This window comes from Abramis brama (genome assembly GCF_963993115.1).
Source record: "Abramis brama genome assembly, chromosome: 18".
Classification (NCBI taxonomy): domain Eukaryota; kingdom Metazoa; phylum Chordata; class Actinopteri; order Cypriniformes; family Leuciscidae; genus Abramis; species Abramis brama.
In genome coordinates, this window is record NC_139980.1 from 22,893,535 (window position 1) to 22,915,282 (window position 21,748).

General features: G+C 36.9%; 2 protein-coding genes across 5 annotated transcripts in view; both read right to left on the bottom strand.

Moving 5' to 3' along the window:
- The window catches only part of LOC311068592 (pleckstrin homology domain-containing family G member 3), a 140,640-nt gene extending 135,405 nt beyond the window's left edge, over positions 1-5,235 (bottom strand). The window contains exon 1 of the mRNA XM_084091133.1: positions 5,003-5,235. The gene's annotated coding sequence lies outside the window, so the exon portion shown is untranslated. The remainder of the gene's footprint in view (positions 1-5,002) is intronic.
- Positions 5,236-7,946: 2,711 nt separating this feature from the next.
- Positions 7,947-21,748, bottom strand: part of spint1b (serine peptidase inhibitor, Kunitz type 1 b) — a 29,684-nt gene continuing 15,882 nt past the window's right edge. The window contains exons 5-10 of one of the 4 annotated variants that reach the window (XM_084091123.1): positions 20,605-20,643; positions 20,388-20,513; positions 20,260-20,307; positions 10,060-10,230; positions 9,909-9,974; positions 7,947-9,097 (exon numbers count right to left, since the gene is read on the bottom strand). In XM_084091123.1, the coding sequence (XP_083947249.1) occupies positions 8,910-9,097; positions 9,909-9,974; positions 10,060-10,230; positions 20,260-20,307; positions 20,388-20,513; positions 20,605-20,643 (638 nt within the window). In that variant the 3' untranslated portion in view covers positions 7,947-8,909. The remainder of the gene's footprint in view (positions 9,098-9,908; positions 9,975-10,059; positions 10,231-20,259; positions 20,308-20,387; positions 20,514-20,604; positions 20,644-21,748) is intronic. The other 3 variants (XM_084091125.1, XM_084091124.1, XM_084091126.1) reach the window with 3 other exon arrangements.

Below are 21,748 nucleotides of genomic sequence, written 5' to 3' on the forward strand. Positions count from 1 at the left end.
TTTCGGAGTGAAGACTTTTAATCTCCTGGACTGCCTCTGTAGTCCCATTTAGCCACTTGTTAGCAACCGCCTTTTTCAAGACACGTAACAGCTTCAAAAAAATCACGAGTGGGTAATATTGATGTATTTTATGTTGTAGAATAAGACACTGATGAACATCTTTGGTTTTAATGAGAAAAAAATTAAATAAACTATACGAGTGGGGATTAGAACCCAGAAACTGGCCTTAAATTCTAATTTAAATTAGACAAACAAAATTGTAATGCGGATATTTATTCACTAATGTATACTCTTGAAACTAACAATATATTTATTGTAGAAGATGAGTTCTATGTCAATAAATTTTGTGCATTTATAATTGTAAATTTCTTATATGCAGTCTCCACAGCTGTGTAGGATATGAGAACCCATCAACGTAGCTACTTCAGCCCGCTTCATGTCATCAACGCACTCATTAAACTTTGACGGGTGAACCTTCGCAGGTTTGACGTTGCATTATCAGCTCGAAAAATACGCTAATTTTACTAGAAACACCGGAGACCAGAAATATAAAGGATAATTCCGCTATGAGTTTGGCGAGACTTCCGCCAAAAAGAGGTGGATAATATGGCCTAAATTATTTAATAGGCTCTCTCTTATTCTAAGTAATGTTAAAACATTTTTGCATAACCATTATGGTTATGCAAAAATAAATATTAATAAAATCTATTAATAAAACTTTTGCATAACCATTATGGTTATGCATTTTTGCATAACCATTATGGTTATGCATTATAACTTTTCAGAGATTTTTTACATTTCTTTTTTTTTATTGCTAATTCCCAAATATGTAAATAGCTCCCTTGTGAAGTCTCAGGCATTAGAGGAGCTTCATATTGCCTTCATATTGGCTTTTGGCACTTGAAATTGTTAACCCAGTGCAATTCTAGACCAGGGCTTGGCAACTCCGGCCCCCGAGATCCACTTTCCTGCAGTTTCCAGACTTTAGCTCCAGCCCTAATCAAACACACCCAAACAAGATAATCAAGGTCTTCAGGATTACCAAAAAGCTACAGTTTGATAGGGTTGGAGCTAAACTCTGCAGGAAAGTGGATCTCAAGGGCCAGACTAAACCATTTAAACTTCAATTTTATGTTTGTTTCAAGTTTTACACGGTACATCCGTAAACCCTTGGTTAAAGGATTAGTTCACTTCAGTATTACAATTTCCTGATCATTTACTCCCACCCCACCCCACCCCACCCCACCCCACCCCACCCCACCCCACCCCACGTCATCCTCATGTCTTTCTTTGTCCAGTTGAAAAGAAATTACGTTTTTGAGGAAAACATTCCAAGATTTTTCTCCATATAGTGGACTACAACAGTTATCAACGGGTTGAAGGTCCAAATTGCAGTTTCAATGCAGCTTCAAAGGCTCTACATGATCTTCAAACTTGAGCTATATGGCGTTTGACTTAGTCTTTGCACGTTCACTTTGTAAACACTAGGTCGGTACTTCCGCCTATGTCACACGTGACCTTTCAACGCGATTACGTAATGTGTGGTGCATTTTTTAAAAATAAAATGTCCAATGGTTTGGCTAGATAAGACTCTTATTCCTCGGCTGGGATTGTGTAGAGTCTTTGAAGCTGCATTCAAATGGTAATTTGGACCTTCAAACGTTGAAGTCCACTATATGGAGAAATGTATGGAATGTTTTCCTCAAAAACCTTAATGTCTTTTCGACTGAATAAAGAAAGACATAAATATCTTGGATGATGAAGGGGTGAGCAAATTATCAGGACATTTTAATTCTGAAGTGAAACAATCCTTGAATGTTCTTATGTGTATTAATGAGGTCAATAACATTGACTGGACGAATACAGGTCGCCACGTAAGTCTGCTCTCTAGTAAATAATCAATCACCTAAAAAAGCAAAAATCAATGGTAAACTCTTCTCTAGCTTGGGCTTCTTCCTAAAAACCAAAATGATTAGGCTATCACTACTTAAATCAACATTTCTTTAGTTTGAAAGAAGAATTAGCGCAAGGGATGTTAAAGTACTGTGAAATTCCTTTCTATGAACTGAGGAACATCTGCTCCAAGCTGTCCAAACAGCTCTCTGTGGTTCAGGTGCAGCATTATAGAGCCATTTTAACAATGAATCCACAGGAATGGAAGGGTTAAGGAAGACCAAACACTATCCTATTGTTTGCACTTCCGCTGATTGTGTTTTAGTGGTTTCATAGCTCAGAAAAAAAAAAAAAAAAAAAAAAATCACACAGCCAATATAAACAAATAAACCACTAGTCAACCACTAGATTTGGCCTTCCCTGGTATAATTTGTCTTGTGAAGCTGTACACACTGTAAATGCTAAAAAATAATAGTTAGTGTAAAAAAGTGATGTGCACATGGGAACTCTTTTGGTAAATCAACAACATTTTTTTGCCCACTACATAATTACCATACATCCATTGGTGTTATTTCATAGTTTTGATGATTTTACTCTTATTGTAAATAGGAGAAAAATAGTGATAATGAATGAATAGGTATGTCTAAACCTTTGACTGATAGTGTATTACAAAGAGCAGCAGATTTAACAGTCAAATAACAAGTCTCCAACATCAGGCTAAGGCAAATATTAGTCAATGAACTGAGTTTGTTTAGCAACATCAAGTTGCCCTGGTGAAATAAAAAGACAAACTGTGGTAATAATAATAGGAACCAGTGCTGCTTCTTAGACCACTGACCCATTTGTAACTCATTATCTTCTACTCTGACTGGAAGTCGTCTAGGAGGTGGCAACTTCAGACAACAACATTAAAGACCTTTGATTCTTTAAGCAAGGATTTGCCCTTGATCTGGAGACCAGTGCATTTTTTAAACATAGTGTTCCTTCCTTATCGGTCACGGATCAGGAAATGAAAGACGCCGCCTGGCACTCAGTCGGCCACAGGCAGGACTGGGAAAGGAACTGGGTGAGTCCACAATTCTCTCAGTTTTAACACACTCTCACATGGGACACATTAACAAAGACTTCCCCAACCTGTTAGTGCCAAAACCCAATCAGCTGACAACCTAGACAGGATTTGGGAGCTACATTCAGACTGGACATTTATTCCTGAAGATTTTTAGGTGTGTGATGAAAGAGCAGGGCTCCTTGACAAGTACATATGTCACACTTTATGGCCGGGACTGTCCGGAATGCATGTGAATAAGACCACAGATTAAGGAAAAGTTCAGGCAGTGTGAATGAACAAAAGTCTGCAATTCCAGAACAATTACCGAACCACTTTTCGAGATATTTTCCAAAATATCTTTGTGTAAGAGGTTTTAGACATACTCTGTATCACCTGATCTTGAACGTAAGGAAACAACAAGTGGTGGCTACAATCTGATCACTGATCACCGGATAAACTCCATTAAACTGAACATACAATCAAAGCTTGATTGTTGATTGCTAAAGATGTCCAAACATGCTAACTAGGCAGGCAGCTCACATTTTAGGCCTTGTCCACACCACACTAATATGTTTTAATTTTAAACCGCATCATTTTCTCTCAGTTTTGTCCTACCGTTCACACTGAGACGGCATTTTTGTCCAGCTTTTTGAAAACGCTCTCCCAAGTGGATAAATCTGAAAATTACGTTTTCAAGATGTTGTGTGGACTGTGAAAATGGATGTTCGAAAACGATGTTGCACGTTTTGTAATGTGACACATAGTGTACCAACAGATATCCATGTTTATACCGGTATTGTGCATGTTATGTTACTTTGTACACTCTTCATATCAAAGTCCCACAATTCATTTGTCCTGCGGCAAAACATGACGGCATTTAGGTTTTTGACCAAACATTTAATGGTGATTGAGTGTGACGTGGACGAATCAGTGAATGACGAGATATTTTGCTAAATAAAAAGATCCTGCCAGAAGAATAGCATGGGAACTTTATGATGTCTGTTCCGTCCCATCCTGTTTGCGTTTTCCCACGTTTCAGTGTGGATAAGAAAACTTTTAGAAAGCGCTTGAAAATGCTAGTGTGGACGGACAGTGTTTTGAAACAAAAACACGTATTCAAATGTATCAGTATTGTAGATGTATGTAGCCTTAGAAATGCAGCCAGTGAATGCGCACATGTGTAGGTGGGAAAAGAGCTTGAATGGAAGTTCAAGGAGGTTTTTTGCATCTTCCACACATACTCATGACGAAACTTACAAAGCCTGAAATGACATGATGCACAAACAGGCAGGAGCTTTATATTTGTAAAGATGTCCTAATGGAGTACATTCCTCAGAGATTGAGTCATAAATCCTGCCTCTTTCACAATTCTCTGGCTGAAATATATCCTTTACTTGTATTGTTCAACTGAAAGACTTCCTGCTGATCACTACATAATATTTTTCTTCCTTGTAGAAACTTGTGAAACAACTGTTATCTTGTTTGATAGACTGATAGATGCTGTGACCAAGATCTGATCAGATCAGATCAGAGGTCTTTCTACCTCCGAGGTTTTTCTGCTAAATAAGTTTCTGCTTAAGCTACTAGAGGGGGGAAAGTTTCTTTTGTTTAAAGTGTTCATATGGTATCAGACTATTGATCCGGCTAAGTTACTCTTGTTTGCCAGAGCAGCATATAGGAGAGAAAATATTTTTTAACCCCCTTTTCAGAGCTTCAAATCATCCCAGGTTCTCATCAAAGGTTAAAACCAAGAGGTGAGGTAAACGAGTAAAATATATAGAGTAATAATAACACGCAAATATTTATTCTCAGAGCTGTCATCCACACTGTCGCTTGCGGATGACGAACATATGGCATTTAACGCACACTTTCAACTTTTGCAATTTGCTTGTGAATAATAACCAAATTCTTTACATTCCTCCCGCAAAACACCAGAGGAGGTAAGTTAGATAACTTCAGTTTGACACTTTTACCAAATGAAAACACGATAAAACTAACATCTTTAACCTTGAAATAAAGTTTAGGGAGGTAACGTTAGGTAAAGCTCGTGCAAGCACTTACCAATACAAGAGGAATAAAGTTTAAAAGCTTCGAAAGACGTCAACCGAAAGTCCGTGATAAAGTTGCATGTATGTTAACAAAGTCTCTGTGGCACGAAAATCTTGTCGAGGTACAAAAGGACAATGAAAAAGCTGTCCAGCTCAAACTCCTCCGTTTGTTGCTTGTAGTTATAATGATGATGACAACCTGATCATGTTCTCGCCTCCTGTAACCCTCCGCTTTTTTCGAAAGTGAACGACTGCGCATGCGCAGACTCTTGCGTGCCTGTGTGTGTGTGTATACTTATGAAATGCTTTTACCAGTGCATAAGAACAAAATTACTCAACTGTATTGGAACTGCATATAGCCATATATAGCCTAGCCTGCATATAAATTTAAATTTGCATGCCCACATTATTCGTCACCATTACATTTTAATGAGTTAATTAGAATAAATAAGTCAAAATAGGCCTGGATGTAGCTTTTAAATTAAAACATTCTGCTTTCACTAAAGTTGTTTTGATTGATCATTTGAAAAGATTGATTGATTGATTGATTGATTGATTGAGTCTGAAGTTCAACCTTTTTGACATTTCCAACTTTAAAAATGCATGTCCCGTGAATGTCCTAACCTGACAAACACAGACATTTATTACTCTTGGGATTTCAAAATGCATGCCGCAAAAGTTTATCCTTTAATGAAAGATAAAACTCAGGAAGTACAGTATATGTCTCATGAGTCATTTTATCAATTATCACAGCTTACTTACGCAACAGTTATTTTACTCATGTTATGTCTTATCACATAACATTACCACACAAGTCTTCAAATATGTCATTATTAAGATTAACATCGAAACAAAACACGTCAAGACATGCCAAAAAACATGTTTGTCCACCAACGCAACCAGCAGAACAGGTGTATGAATTCTATCCGCACGTCACCACTGTCCTGAAAAACAGAAAGACTGTCATGAAAAAAGTGAATTCTTACACGACTCCTGGCAAACAATAAAAAAACATCCCACACTGAAAGAGGAAATCTGTTTAAATGTAATGAAAACACTTTTTAGGGAATCAGTAGAAGTCAGAATGTAAACTTCCAGTTATTTCAGAAACCTTAGAACCTTCTCAGTGTATGACAGAATAATAGATCAGCCTGCACATGTCCCAACCTATTTTTTTACAGTCTATGGTCCCAACACAAATCAGGCCAAAGAAAACTAGAGGGTGAAAAAGAATGACAACCATCACATGGACTTCTATTTGTATAAAACTTTTTCAACCTGATCTGAGTCATACAGTGTTGGTGTTTTACATTTATGAGAGGTGCCACTCCCCAATGAATAAATTAACATTGACGTTTAAGTTGAGAGCCAAACATTTTCCTTTAATTAAGATTGCTTTGCTATTCAGTGTGTTCAGAATGATCAGTGATGATATTATAATGACTGGTTTCTTCGGTAAGACATCTCAGACAAGACCAAACAAGTCAGGACTTGCTTGGAAGTGACAGATTCCATGGAAACATGAATGTTTGGCTTTTGTCTAAAACCATTGTGTTCATCAAGTAATTCAAGGTGAAGAATTCAGTCAGAAGTAAAAAATAAAAAACATTAAAAAAAAACAAGGTATTGAGACATAACAGAAAAGGTCAGTGGCATGTTATATTTTAATGTAATTTTATTAAAAAATATTTAGTGGGGGAAAATGATTAGGGCCTATAATATTTTTGATTATCAAAAAATGATTACAAACATGATGGTGAATAGGCTATAGCGACAGAACACTATCCTTTAAGGAAATTCATTAAGGTGATTGGTTATTACTTTTAAATTGGAGAAATGATGTCTTCTAGTGGACAAGAGCAGGAATTGCAGGAAAGTTTTCCTCAAGGGGGCGCATGACGTCTCATTCTGATCCCCATTCAAAAAAGCGTCTGAAAATAGACTGTAAAAAATAGTTCAATACATACAGTCGGCATCTACTCATAGTTGGGGGCGTGGCGAGGGTGGAGTCGGCGTGGGGGAAAGCACTGCGAACATCGTGTGTATTTGACAAAATGTCGTATTGCGAGTCATTGACGCCTGCCGACCGGCAACGGTACATTGCAAAATTAACTGCAATAGGTTGTGATTGCCCTTATTTAATTAAAAACGTTCCCGGGGGCGTTCCCAGACCAACCGTCTGTATGTATTCTTTTAGGAGAAAAAATAGAATTATTGTTTGTACACGAATACTGTAAGTGTATACGGTTTTATTCGTTAATTCCAAAGTATAATCTGACACAAATGTAAAATTCTCTCAACAATATTCCCATTTATAAGCACAAACGAATGTGATTGGACCATTATGACCAGCGCTGAGAAAAGTAACAGGTTCCATGTGATGTCATTGACAACACGCGGTTTCAGCGGCTGTATGAACAACAAACAACGTGGATAATAACATCGGAAATGTTAAAGACATTGTATTAAAAATACAGTGAAGAATTATTTTTACTATCGTAACCGAGCGATTTCAAACAACTTTCGGGGAACAATGATGGGCCAAATTTCACTAAAATTAATTTTATTCCTGCTTGTCCTAAGAACATGTTCTGTCCATTTTCTAACATTTTACTCTGCTTTTTGTTTTATTTTGATCAATTCGTCTAACAGCTATTTTCACGAAACATGCGAGACACGTCACTGCCAATGGATGTTGTTATTGTACCAAATAACAACGAGCTCTATCAGAGCATTCATTTCAGGTTTGCATAATTTCATTCATAACGTTTACGAATAGAAAATAAATGCTGTTTCAGTACATTGAGTCACTTTATTTGTTTTTCACGTTAAGCGTTTTAAAATGTTTTAGTAATTTAAATATTGCAGTTAGTGCAGTATGTTCGTTTTTCTTCTTTTGAAATGGAAAATGTATGTTTTGGCCTCCATGTCTCCACATCAGTCATTGACCAAAAACTGAATTGTCAAGTCACCTTTATTGATATAGCGCCGCCGCTTTATACAATACAGATTGCTTCAAAGCAGCTTGACAGGGATAACAGGAAAATAATGATTAAATGATGCAAAGTTAAAGCAACTCTAAAAAGAAAAGTGTGTTGTTCAATTCAAGTCAGTTCAAAGTTCATCATTCAGCTACAAAGCAGCTGAACAGTCGTGTCGTCATCGAATTGTGACCTATAAGCAAAAATGTATTATGGATTAAACCTTGTTTTCTAGTTTTAAAGCCCCTTTTGTCCCAGTAGCCTACTCAATAACTGGAATATCACTCAAACTCAATTAAGTTCTCTTTAATAAACACTTTAGAGAAAAGCTGGAAGACATTTTACATTTAGTGCAACAAGAACAAGGGTTTGTGGGACAAATAATTAATCTCACAAATATAACATATAAACAATAACTTGTCACCATGAAAAAAAATATATGCAATTAAAAATGTTACAGAATTATTAATATAGATAAAATTCAAGAAATTCTACTCCCATCAACAATCTTCAGAATGATAAGCAGCTTACGAATAACAAATAAAACAAAAAGACTTTTACAATATCTTTTGTCACATGCTTATAAAACCTGAATATAAAATTCTCTGATTGTAGAAGACCATTTTTAAGGAATGATAAAAATCCAATATCTACTTTACAAACTCTCTCGTGCCATTTCACGAACACACACTTGAGTCTCAATGTAACATAATACACTAATTCTAAATATCCACATTAAAAAGAAACACCTTTATCATTAAGACCTGAGATAAAAAGACCTGGTTCAGTGGCCAAACATGTAATATGGCTTTAGTTTAAGTTCAGAAACCTGTAACTGAGTACTTTTGTCAAGGGAATGATTCATATGACCCATCCTACACTGCAGCCAGCCTACAGTAGATCGGAGTGGCAGACCATAATGTTTTAAAGATTCTGGTGTCATGCTTTGGCAGTGGTGCTGTTGTAGACCATCTGTTGGTCTTCTTCACTGTAAGCCACTGGAGGACTGCTGGTGGCCACGCGCTGATGCTGATGGTTTTTTCTCCTGTTCTTGAGGAAGAAGTAACCCAGCACAGCCAGAACGGCCAAGATGCCCACGACCAACACCACAGCCAGGGCAACAGAAGCTGAGGGAGGAGAAAAGGCAATCCAGAACATGCACTGCGTGAACTCGTAAATACTTCACACATAATTACTCAAGTTCTAAAAGTAACTAGAAAATAACTAACTAAATAAATAAAATAAATAAACAAACAAATAAATAGATAAATAAATAAATATAGTTGTGCTGCAAAACAAAACCAAATCTCTAACAACAACAACAAAAAAACTTTCTTAGCCAATATTCTGTATTGCCTCCTAGCAAAATATATGAATATCCTTAAAACAAGATACATTTACAAAATGAATGCAACAAGCAAAATTGGGTAACGTTTTACTTGAAGGCCTGATATATAATGCATTATAAAAGGTATTCATAACGTATGTTGTAATTCATTATATATTTTAATAAATAATTGTAACCAAAGTTAAAATGCATTTTAATCTTTGCAGATTCCTTGTCACATCTAAAATTTGTTATCAGTCTCATTTTAATGCATTATAATTCTTATCTATTTATTGTCACATTTTTAGAAAGTATAAAGTATTATAGCTGTGGTTACAGTTATTCATGAGATCATACGATGCATTGTATGATGCATTAAAAATACTTTTATAATGCATTATATATTAAGGCTAAGTAAAGTGTTACCCAAAATTATGACAAGACGTAGGAAAATATTTTGATTTAGGTTTTAAGTATAAACCAAAAAAAAAGAAAAAAAAAGATTCATGCTTAATACATTAAAAAAGCAATGAGGCACAAGAGTATTATTTTAAGCTATATATAGGAAAATATAAAGGAATATGTATGTAAATAAGATGATTAGATGTTACCTGACTGGCTTTCCCCTAGGTCCTCATCATCCCTTGCAAACATTCCTCTTGCAAACACTTCTTTTTCTACAAAGACAGACATCAGAAATATACATCAAATCCATACTTCAGCCATCATCACTACTATATCAGACTTGAGCACTCTTCATACCTGTGACACCTGAGCAGTTGCTCATGCATTTGTCTGTTGTTTCAAAGTTGTTCTCATTGCCATCACAGCCACCAAAGATGAAGTGATGACACTTTTTGTTGAGAGGGTCATAGTACCAACGAGTAAAATGGGCTCGACATGGGCCCGTTTCAGGAGGATCTGTACAGTGGGCTGTTCCATCACAATAGGAGAACAGGATTAGCAGAGAATTAAAGATTATGAAGAAATAAGCAATCCGTTTCTTGCACAAACTGTTGGTGGGATAACAAAAATATAAAACTAACTGTTGATAAATGAAAACATCTAAGATCGATAATAATGAAAAAAATATAGCTGCGAGCAGCGATTACAGGCCCAAGCCGGTGGCACCGCAACCCCGGTGCCGGGGTGGCGGTACCGCCGGCTTTGGCCCTCCATCGCTGCTCGCAGCTATATTTATATATATTTATATATATATATATATATATATATATATATATATATACATACACACACATACATATATATATATATATATATATATATATATATATATATATATATATATATATATATATATATATATATATATTATTGTTCAAAAGTTTGGGGTCAGTAAGATTTTTAATGTTTTTAGGAGAAGTCTCTTCTGCTCACCAAGGCTGCATTTATTGATTAAAAATACAAACAAAAACAGTAATATTGTGAAATATTATTCCAATTTAAAACAGCTGTTTTCAATTTTTAAATATTTTACATAGTAATTCATTTCTGTGATCAAAGTTGAGTTTTCAGCATCATTACTCCACTCTTCAGTGTCACATGATCCTTCAGAAATCATACTAATATGATGATTGATGCTCAATAAATATTCATTATTATTTTCAATGTTGAAAACAGTTGTGTACAGATTTTTTTTTTTTTCAAAATGCTTTGATGAATGTAAAGTTCAAAAGAACAGCATATATTTCAAATATATATATTTTTAACATTATAAATGTCTTTACTGTAACTGTTGATCAGTTTAACTCATCCTTCATAAATAAAAGTACTGATTTATTTTATTTATTTCCCCAAAAAATAAAATTTTAATTATTACTAACCCAAAACTTTTGAGCGGTAGTGTTTAACGTTACAAAAGCTTTAGATTTCAGATAAATGCTGTTCTTTTGAACTTTCTATTCATCAAATACTGTACACAACTGTTTTCGACATTTAAAATAATAATGAATGTTTCTTGAGTATCAATCATCATATTAGAATAATTTCTGAAGGATCATGTGACAGTGACGACTGGAGTAATGATGCTGAAAACTCAGCTTTGATCACAGGAATAAATAACAGTTTAAAATATATTAAAATAGAAAGCAGCTGTTTTAAATTGGAATAATATTTTACAATATTACTGTTTTTGTTTGTATTTTTAATCAAATAAATGCAGCCTTGGTGAGCAGAAGAAACTTCTCTGTTATGTGCGCGCCACAGACTGCACGCACGTCCGCTTAGAGTTCCGCCTTTTGCCTTCCGTCAATATTACGTTATTAGAAAAATATTTTTTTAGAGAATCGATTTTTTGACATTTGTGAATCGATTCAGAATCGTCCACGTCCGCATCGCGATGCATCTAAGAATAAATTTTTTCTCCCACCCCTAGATTTCATACAACAGGTTAATAAACAGTTACAATTAAGTCACTTACATTTTAGATGCAATGTTGACTGTTTTTGTTCTGTTTCAGCAGCGAAAATAGTTAAACAAAGATCACGGCAGAACCATCACGCATCACGTGTTTTCTCATAACTGAACGATTCAGCATTTTTAACGAATCGGTTGACTCAAAGATTGAATGATCAATCCATAAACATCTGTCTTAATCATGATCGACTCATTCGAACGAATCGTTTGAACGAATGAATCAATGACTCGCTTATTAAGATGGATGCCTGGCGACACCTAATGGCGGTTTAGTGTTGTTTAAAAGCATCATTCTTTCCCACATGTGTGTGATTTGTGTGTGCAACATTATCATTATTTTTCTTACACTATTATATTAGCGATTTAAAAGCACCCACTCGTGTCACACGTCGATTAACCGGTGGGAAAATATCCTCAGACACATACCTAATACATGTATATTTAAATACAATATTGGCCTACCTGGTAAAAAGTTTTATATACTATTTTGATGTCCTTTTGGACACAAGAGGGCAGTATAGCCCTATGTTTGCTTTTTTGTTGAACCAAATAGCACTAAATAGCCTGTTTTAACTTTTTCATTCTTCTTGAATTGCAAAAACAGAATAAAATGGGTTTAGTTGTGATATTTGTATACTTTTATATAGAAATAAATGGTATATAATTACATTTTTAGAAGATTTTTAGTGTTTCCTTTTTGGACATTATTTAATCCCTCGCCATAGCAAAACCGTTTGAGATATTTATTATCCATTCACAATTTAGCATATTTAATGTAGTTTCATCATGTTGAAAAAGTTTGGTACGAATAAAATAAATAGTTTAAGAGGAGTGGCTAAAAATTCAGAGGCTGATTTTGCAAAAAAATCCACATTCAGACCAAAATATCTGACTTCCTGATGGCCAGAGCTATTGAATGTAAATTAGAAAGTTGTCCGGCTTGATGAGAACAATATACAAACTATTTTTTCTTTACTGTAGTTAAAACTAACCCCCCCACTTTTGTCAAAAGCATGTTGAAAGTGACACACTTCCTGCTGCCAGTTGGTGGCGCTATAACTTTGACTCACAATAGCTACATCCATCTGATCGGCCTCTTACCACGAACACACTGCTGAAGTTTCATCAAGATCAGTTAATGTATGCAGAAGTTATTCCACTTCCGTGTTTCTTTTTTCTCGCCATAAATTCGATTCCTCGCCACAGCCAAACCGTTCGAGATATCAAAAATCCGTCCGCAATTTAGCATCCTCAATGTCTTGACTACATCCACACCGAGTTTGAAGGGGGCACGGTGAATTTTCTAGGAGGAGTATTTCACATTCCACAGCAAGCGTTTTCCAAACAACCCATAATAGCCGACTTCCTGTTGGGCTGGCGTAAAACTTGACCGGGGTAAAGTTGTTCGGCCCGATGAGATCTATATGTGTACCGAGTTTCATATTAATTCATGCGAGCGTGTTTGATATATGGATCAAGTTTTAGAACCCCGTTCAAGGGGGCGCTGTTGAGCCCCCCAGCCACGCCCGGGTACCAGCTTCAGCCCGGCCCTGATGGCCGTGGGTTCTGACCTGTGTGCAAAGTTTCAAGAGTTTTTGAGCACGTTAAGGACCCCAAAAGCCCCTGAAACCTTGATTAACAATATAAAAGCAATAGTCAAATCCCCCCCTCCCCTCACACACACACAGACACAGAGAGGGAGAGAAAATTCTTCAGAAAATCCACATTCAAACCAAAATATCTCTCTTCCTGTTGGTCAGAGATGGTTCATGTAAATTAGAAAGTTGTCCGTCTTGATGAGAACAATACACATACCAAGTTTTGTTGCTGTTGATAAAACTAACACCCCCACTTATGACTAAAGGTGGCGCTACTGAGCCCCTCACCACGCCCGTTTCTGAAACTTTGCACATGTCTACTGGATAATAAATGTGATGTGTCTGTCGAGTTTCATGCAATTTCAAGTATGTTAAGAGTCTCAAAAGCATAAAAAAAGAATATTAAAGTTTGATGCGTTGCCACGGCAACAGTATCTAAGATATCAATAATCCTTTCACAGGTTTACATCTGCCGTGTGTCTACATTGTACACATAAAGTTTGAAGCAAATCTGGTAAAAATAAGACAGTGATTTCAAAGCATTTTAATAGTGATGTACTTCCTGCTGCCTGTTGGTGGCGCTATAACTTTGACTCACAATAGTCACATCTGTGCGATCGGCCTCTTACAACGAACACACTGCTGAAGTTTCATCAAGATCAGTTAATGTATGCAGAAGTTATAACACACTTCCTGTTTCATTTTTTCGCCATAAATTCGTTTCCTCGCCACGGCCAAACCGTTCGAGATATCAAAAATCCGTCCGCAATTTAGCATCCTCAATGTCTTGACTTCATGCACACCGAGTTTGGAGGCGAATCGATGAATTCCCTAGGAGGAGTACATTAAATTCCACAGCATGCGTTTCCAAACAACCCTAAATAGCCGACTTCCTGTTGGGCTGGCGTAAAACTTAGAGCACGAAAGTTGTTCGGCCCGATGAGTTCTATATGTGTACCGAGTTTCATATTATTACATGCAAGCGTGTCTGATTTATGGACAAGTGTTCGGATCCCGTTCCAGGGGGCGCTGTCGAGCCCCCCTGCCACGCCCGGGTACCAGCTTCAGTCCGGCCCTGATGGCCGCGGGTTCTGACCTGTGTGCAAAATTTCAAGAGTTTTCGAGCATGTTAAGGGCCCCAAAAGTGGCCGAAAGGTTGACAAAATAATAATAATAATAATAATAATAATAATAATAATAATAATAATAAATATAGCTGCGAGCAGCGATTACGGGCCCAAGCCGGTGGCACCGCAACCCGGTGGCGGTACCGCCGGCTTTGGCCCTCCATCGCTGCTCGCAGCTATATTTATATATATATATATATATATATATATATATATATATATATATATATATATATATATACACATACATACATACACACACATACATATATATGTATGTATATATATATATATATATATATATATATATATATATATATATATATATATATATTATTGTTCAAAAGTTTGGGGTCAGTAAGATTTTTAATGTTTTTAGGAGAAGTCTCTTCTGCTCACCAAGGCTGCATTTATTGATTAAAAATACAAACAAAAACAGTAATATTGTGAAATATTATTCCAATTTAAAACAGCTGTTTTCAATTTTAAAATATTTTACATAGTAATTCATTTCTGTGATCAAAGTTGAGTTTTCAGCATCATTACTCCAGTCTTCAGTGTCACATGATCCTTCAGAAATCATACTAATATGATGATTGATGCTCAATAAATATTCATTATTATTTTCAATGTTGAAAACAGTTGTGTACAGATTTTTTTTTTTCAAAATGCTTTGATGAATGTAAAGTTCAAAAGAACAGCATATATTTCAAATATATATATTTTTAACATTATAAATGTCTTTACTGTAACTGTTGATCAGTTTAACTCATCCTTCATAAATAAAAGTACTGATTTATTTTATTTCTTTCCCCCAAAAATAAAATTTTAATTATTACTAACCACAAACTTTTGAGCGGTAGTGTTTAACGTTACAAAAGCTTTAGATTTCAGATAAATGCTGTTCTTTTGAACTTTCTATTCATCAAAGACTGTACACAACTGTTTTCGACATTTAAAATAATAATGAATGTTTCTTGAGTATATATTTCATCATATTAGAATATATATTAGAATATATATTAGAGTATATATTTCATCATATTAGAATAATTTCTGAAGGATCATGTGACAGTGACGACTGGAGTAATGATGCTGAAAACTCAGCTTTGATCACAGGAATAAATAACAGTTTAAAATATATTAAAATAGAAAGCAGCTGTTTTAAATTGGAATACTATTTTACAATATTACTGTTTTTGTTTGTATTTTTAATCAAATAAATGCAGCCTTGGTGAGCAGAAGAAACTTCTCTGTTATGTGCGCGCCACAGACTGCACGCACGTCCGCTTAGAGTTCCGCCTTTTGCCTTCCGTCAATATTACGTTATTAGAAAAATATTTTTTTAGAGAATCGATTTTTTGACATTTGTGAATCGATTCAGAATCGTCCACGTCCGCATCGCGATGCATCTAAGAATCAATTTTTTCTCCCACCCCTAGATTTCATACAACAGGTTAATAAACAGTTACAATTAAGTCACTTACATTTTAGATGCAATGTTGACTGTTTTTGTTCTGTTTCAGCAGCGAAAATAGTTAAACAAAGATCACGGCAGAACCATCACGCATCACGTGTTTTCTCATAACTGAACGATTCAGCATTTTTAACGAATCGGTTGACTCAAAGATTGAATGATCAATCCATAAACATCTGTCTTAATCATGATCGACTCATTCGAACGAATCGTTTGAACGAATGAATCAATGACTCGCTTATTAAGATGGATGCCTGGCGACACCTAATGGCGGTTTAGTGTTGTTTAAAAGCATCATTCTTTCCCACATGTGTGTGATTTGTGTGTGCAACATTATCATTATTTTTCTTACACTATTATATTAGCGATTTAAAAGCACCCACTCGTGTCACACGTCGATTAACCGGTGGGAAAATATCCTCAGACACATACCTAATACATGTATATTTAAATACAATATTGGCCTACCTGGTAAAAAGTTTTATATACTATTTTGATGTCCTTTTGGACACAAGAGGGCAGTATAGCCCTATGTTTGCTTTTTTGTTGAACCAAATAGCACTAAATAGCCTGTTTTAACTTTTTCATTCTTCTTGAATTGCAAAAACAGAATAAAATGGGTTTAGTTGTGATATTTGTATACTTTTATATAGAAATAAATGGTATATAATTACATTTTTAGAAGATTTTTAGTGTTTCCTTTTTGGACATTATTTAATCCCTCGCCATAGCAAAACCGTTTGAGATATTTATTATCCATTCACAATTTAGCATATTTAATGTAGTTTCATCATGTTGAAAAAGTTTGGTACGAATAAAATAAATAGTTTAAGAGGAGTGGCTAAAAATTCAGAGGCTGATTTTGCAAAAAAATCCACATTCAGACCAAAATATCTGACTTCCTGATGGCCAGAGCTATTGAATGTAAATTAGAAAGTTGTCCGGCTTGATGAGAACAATATACAAACTATTTTTTCTTTACTGTAGTTAAAACTAACCCCCCCACTTTTGTCAAAAGCATGTTGAAAGTGACACACTTCCTGCTGCCAGTTGGTGGCGCTATAACTTTGACTCACAATAGCTACATCCATCTGATCGGCCTCTTACCACGAACACACTGCTGAAGTTTCATCAAGATCAGTTAATGTATGCAGAAGTTATTCCACTTCCGTGTTTCTCTTTTCTCGCCATAAATTCGATTCCTCGCCACAGCCAAACCGTTCGAGATATCAAAAATCCGTCCGCAATTTAGCATCCTCAATGTCTTGACTACATCCACACCGAGTTTGAAGGGGGCACGGTGAATTTTCTAGGAGGAGTATTTCACATTCCACAGCAAGCGTTTTCCAAACAACCCATAATAGCCGACTTCCTGTTGGGCTGGCGTAAAACTTGACCGGGGTAAAGTTGTTCGGCCCGATGAGATCTATATGTGTACCGAGTTTCATATTAATTCATGCGAGCGTGTTTGATATATGGATCAAGTTTTAGAACCCCGTTCAAGGGGGCGCTGTTGAGCCCCCCAGCCACGCCCGGGTCCCAGCTTCAGCCCGGCCCTGATGGCCGTGGGTTCTGACCTGTGTGCAAAGTTTCAAGAGTTTTTGAGCACGTTAAGGACCCCAAAAGCCCCTGAAACCTTGATTAACAATATAAAAGCAATAGTCAAATCCCCCCCTCCCCTCACACACACACAGACACAGAGAGGGAGAGAAAATTCTTCAGAAAATCCACATTCAAACCAAAATATCTCTCTTCCTGTTGGTCAGAGATGGTTCATGTAAATTAGAAAGTTGTCCGTCTTGATGAGAACAATACACATACCAAGTTTTGTTGCTGTTGATAAAACTAACACCCCCACTTATGACTAAAGGTGGCGCTACTGAGCCCCTCACCACGCCCGTTTCTGAAACTTTGCACATGTCTACTGGATAATAAATGTGATGTGTCTGTCGAGTTTCATGCAATTTCAAGTATGTTAAGAGTCTCAAAAGCATAAAAAAAGAATATTAAAGTTTGATGCGTTGCCACGGCAACAGTATCTAAGATATCAATAATCCTTTCACAGGTTTACATCTGCCGTGTGTCTACATTGTACACATAAAGTTTGAAGCAAATCTGGTAAAAATAAGACAGTGATTTCAAAGCATTTTAATAGTGATGTACTTCCTGCTGCCTGTTGGTGGCGCTATAACTTTGACTCACAATAGTCACATCTGTGCGATCGGCCTCTTACAACGAACACACTGCTGAAGTTTCATCAAGATCAGTTAATGTATGCAGAAGTTATAACACACTTCCTGTTTCATTTTTTCGCCATAAATTCGTTTCCTCGCCACGGCCAAACCGTTCGAGATATCAAAAATCCGTCCGCAATTTAGCATCCTCAATGTCTTGACTTCATGCACACCGAGTTTGGAGGCGAATCGATGAATTCCCTAGGAGGAGTACATTAAATTCCACAGCATGCGTTTCCAAACAACCCTAAATAGCCGACTTCCTGTTGGGCTGGCGTAAAACTTAGAGCACGAAAGTTGTTCGGCCCGATGAGTTCTATATGTGTACCGAGTTTCATATTATTACATGCAAGCGTGTCTGATTTATGGACAAGTGTTCGGATCCCGTTCCAGGGGGCGCTGTCGAGCCCCCCTGCCACGCCCGGGTACCAGCTTCAGTCCGGCCCTGATGGCCGCGGGTTCTGACCTGTGTGCAAAATTTCAAGAGTTTTCGAGCATGTTAAGGGCCCCAAAAGTGGCCGAAAGGTTGACAAAATAATAATAATAATAATAATAATAATAATAATAATAATAATAATAATCCTACCGAAAACAATAGGGCCTTCGCCCTTTCAGGGCTTGGGCCCTAATAATCCTACCGAAAACAATAGGGCCTTCGCCCTTTCAGGGCTTGGGCCCTAATAAAGGCATCGTCCACCTAAAATTCCACTATGCAATAGCTCATCAGACCTTCCACATCATCAAAATGCTGTCATGAGTTGTGATGTGAGAGAATTAATAGCTTTGAGCATTCTTGACATCAAACTTTTGCACAATGCATGTAAACTAAAAGCACTACTTCATAAAATAGGCAAATGTGGAGAGGAAAATTTGGTCCATTCAATCAAATTGCTCCAAAAGCCTTGCTGTATGGACTATCTTGTTTTATCTTTTGGTTTTTGCCTTTATTGCAGCTTGACAGCTTTTTTATTTATTTATATATAGACAAGAATAGCCAGGAGATTCCACTAAATTTCTTCTTATGATTTTTATGATTTTTATAAAAGAAAAACTTTAGCCTGCTAGCATCCCGCCTTTACTGCAAATCGCCGTCCAAAGCCTCGTCTCCTCCAAAACACATGAACACACACAGACCAGAAGAGAGATGACCAGAGACAACGTTATTGGATTACATCATGTGTCATTCACCGGTGAGAAAACTTTACAGTTCAGTGAGTAACACAATACCACAGTAACGCTTGACTGCCATTCTCGCTCTGTCAGCACAGTGTACGTGAAACACACTGATGACATATGATGTCTGTGTGAACAGGCTGCGCAGTGGTGTGAAAACACACGTTGCCTGACAGGGAACACATTATTTCCTTCGGAACAAATGCAATGATTGTACGAACACTTTATGGTCCTAAGTCTTCCACGGGTGATAAATATTTATAAAAACACATTTAGACGCTTAACATAGTGATTGCTATCAGGATATGAGGAGACTTTCAACCAGCATAACAAAATGTTTCTGTAGAGAATCACCTATTGCACCTTTTATGACCTAATAAGGCTGCTGGTGTGTAAAGGCTGTGACAAGCCAAAGTCAAAGAACTAGTGGAGAGGAAAGCCGACTGTGTCGTCATCTCAGGTCGGCTGAGTCTGTGCTTCAACATACCGCAAAGACTACAGGCAACTGACAACTAGCATGTATTGTATGTAATGGAATAACTGTTTATATCAGCCGGTATCAATAGTCTACATTCTTCATTCAAAAAGAGAAACCCAAACTAGGACAACACAATAAACAAAGCAGCACTTGCTTACCATTTTGAATATCAATCATGCTAATCACCTTCTTCATTCCAGGCAGCTCATTTTATGAAAATATTTACATATCGGAATGCTCAGGTAAAATGACGTAGAATTATAACAGCCTTCTGTCTGTGCCGTCTGCACAGCCAATCAGAGTTCTCTCTCTCACTGACACCGATTCAACAAGCTCAACTGGGCAAAACTAACCTGACAGACGCTCATTGATGGCCCACCATTGGCTTGGTGTGTCACGGCAATACAATTACAATTTCTCAGCACTACATAAAACTCACCTTTTTTATTCACCCCAATCTTAAGAAGTCGACTCAGGCTTTTATTCACTAAAAAGTAAAAGAAGTAAATTTAGAAACGGAGTACATGTCATGAGGTGTGTGTGTGTGGTTACGGTGCCGAGTCTCACATTGCTCACAGTTGTTCTCATCAGAACTGTCGCTGCATTGCTGCAGTCCATCACACTCAAACTCTTTCTTCACACAGCAGCTGTTGGAGCATTTAAACTGCTCTTCTCCACATGAAGGAGAACAGTCTGTATCACACACAGACAAAACCACAGACTGAGACGAGCAACACACTCTGGGGGAAGTTTTTGGCAGAGGGGAGATCGAAAGCAAACATACCTTCCTTAGCCCCCATTCTCGTATCTCCACCAGGGATTTCTGCAGACAGACAACATTTGAGAAGACATTACTTTCTGATGGGCCATGAGAGATTGAGGATTTAATGAAAGGAAATGTCTTAAAGGATTAAAGGAATACACATGATAATCTAATTTATGTGAGGACAAATCCTAATGCCACACCATACAATGGCATTCAAGAAAAAGGTGTCCTTTCAACATTGTTGCAGCAGTTTGTCTATTCCAGACAGAAGATGCCCCTGAACACAAAGCGAGATCCATACTGATATTTTGTGTGGATGAACTTGCCAGGCCTGCAGAAGTCATAGACCCGTACCCCAACAGGGCCATTTACCCAGCATCAGTGCCTGACCTCACTGATGCACTGGTGTAGAATGGAGGCAAATCTCTGCATCCATGTCTCAGCTTGGAAAGACCAAAAGAGTGTACCAATTTTGAAATTTAAAAAATGTGAAATGCTTTGAGCGCTGTTGAGCGGAATCATAAACACCTCTGATTGTCCATTGTACTCACACGCTCATCAAATATGTCTGTGATTGGCTACACTGATCGCTTACACAGATACAGACGGGAGCGTTTGAAAGCAGGCGTCTATCGGCGGACCAGTCCACTGATAGACGGCTGCTTGTGCTTTCAAAAGCTCCCGCTCCCGTTTCTTAAAAAACTTGCAAACATTTCCGTGTGCTCTGGAACTCTCCCGTGCGTTGATCATTGTAGCCAATCACAGACATATCCGATGAGCGCTTGAGCACATTGGCAAGTCAGATGTGTTTATTATTCTGCTCAACAGCGCTCAAAGCATCACATTTTTAAAATTTCAGTACCGACTTGGTACTTTTGACAACATTAATTGTAACCCCAACATTTATCTGTGCACGCTGCACATTTTAAGGAGAACAGCTTGTTTTCTGTTGCTTTTGTAAGCTCTCGCTTTTGTAAGCTCTCGCTTTTGTAAGATGGTTCGCCGCTCCTTGGGAAAATTAACCATGGTTTTGTGATCGATTACAGTTTGTATTACCTTAGTTTTCTGACAAATATCACAAATAAATGGTGGATAACATAATATATATAATGTGTAAGAAAAAAAAATCAAGCATGAAAACTTTGTAGTAGGCTACACCCCA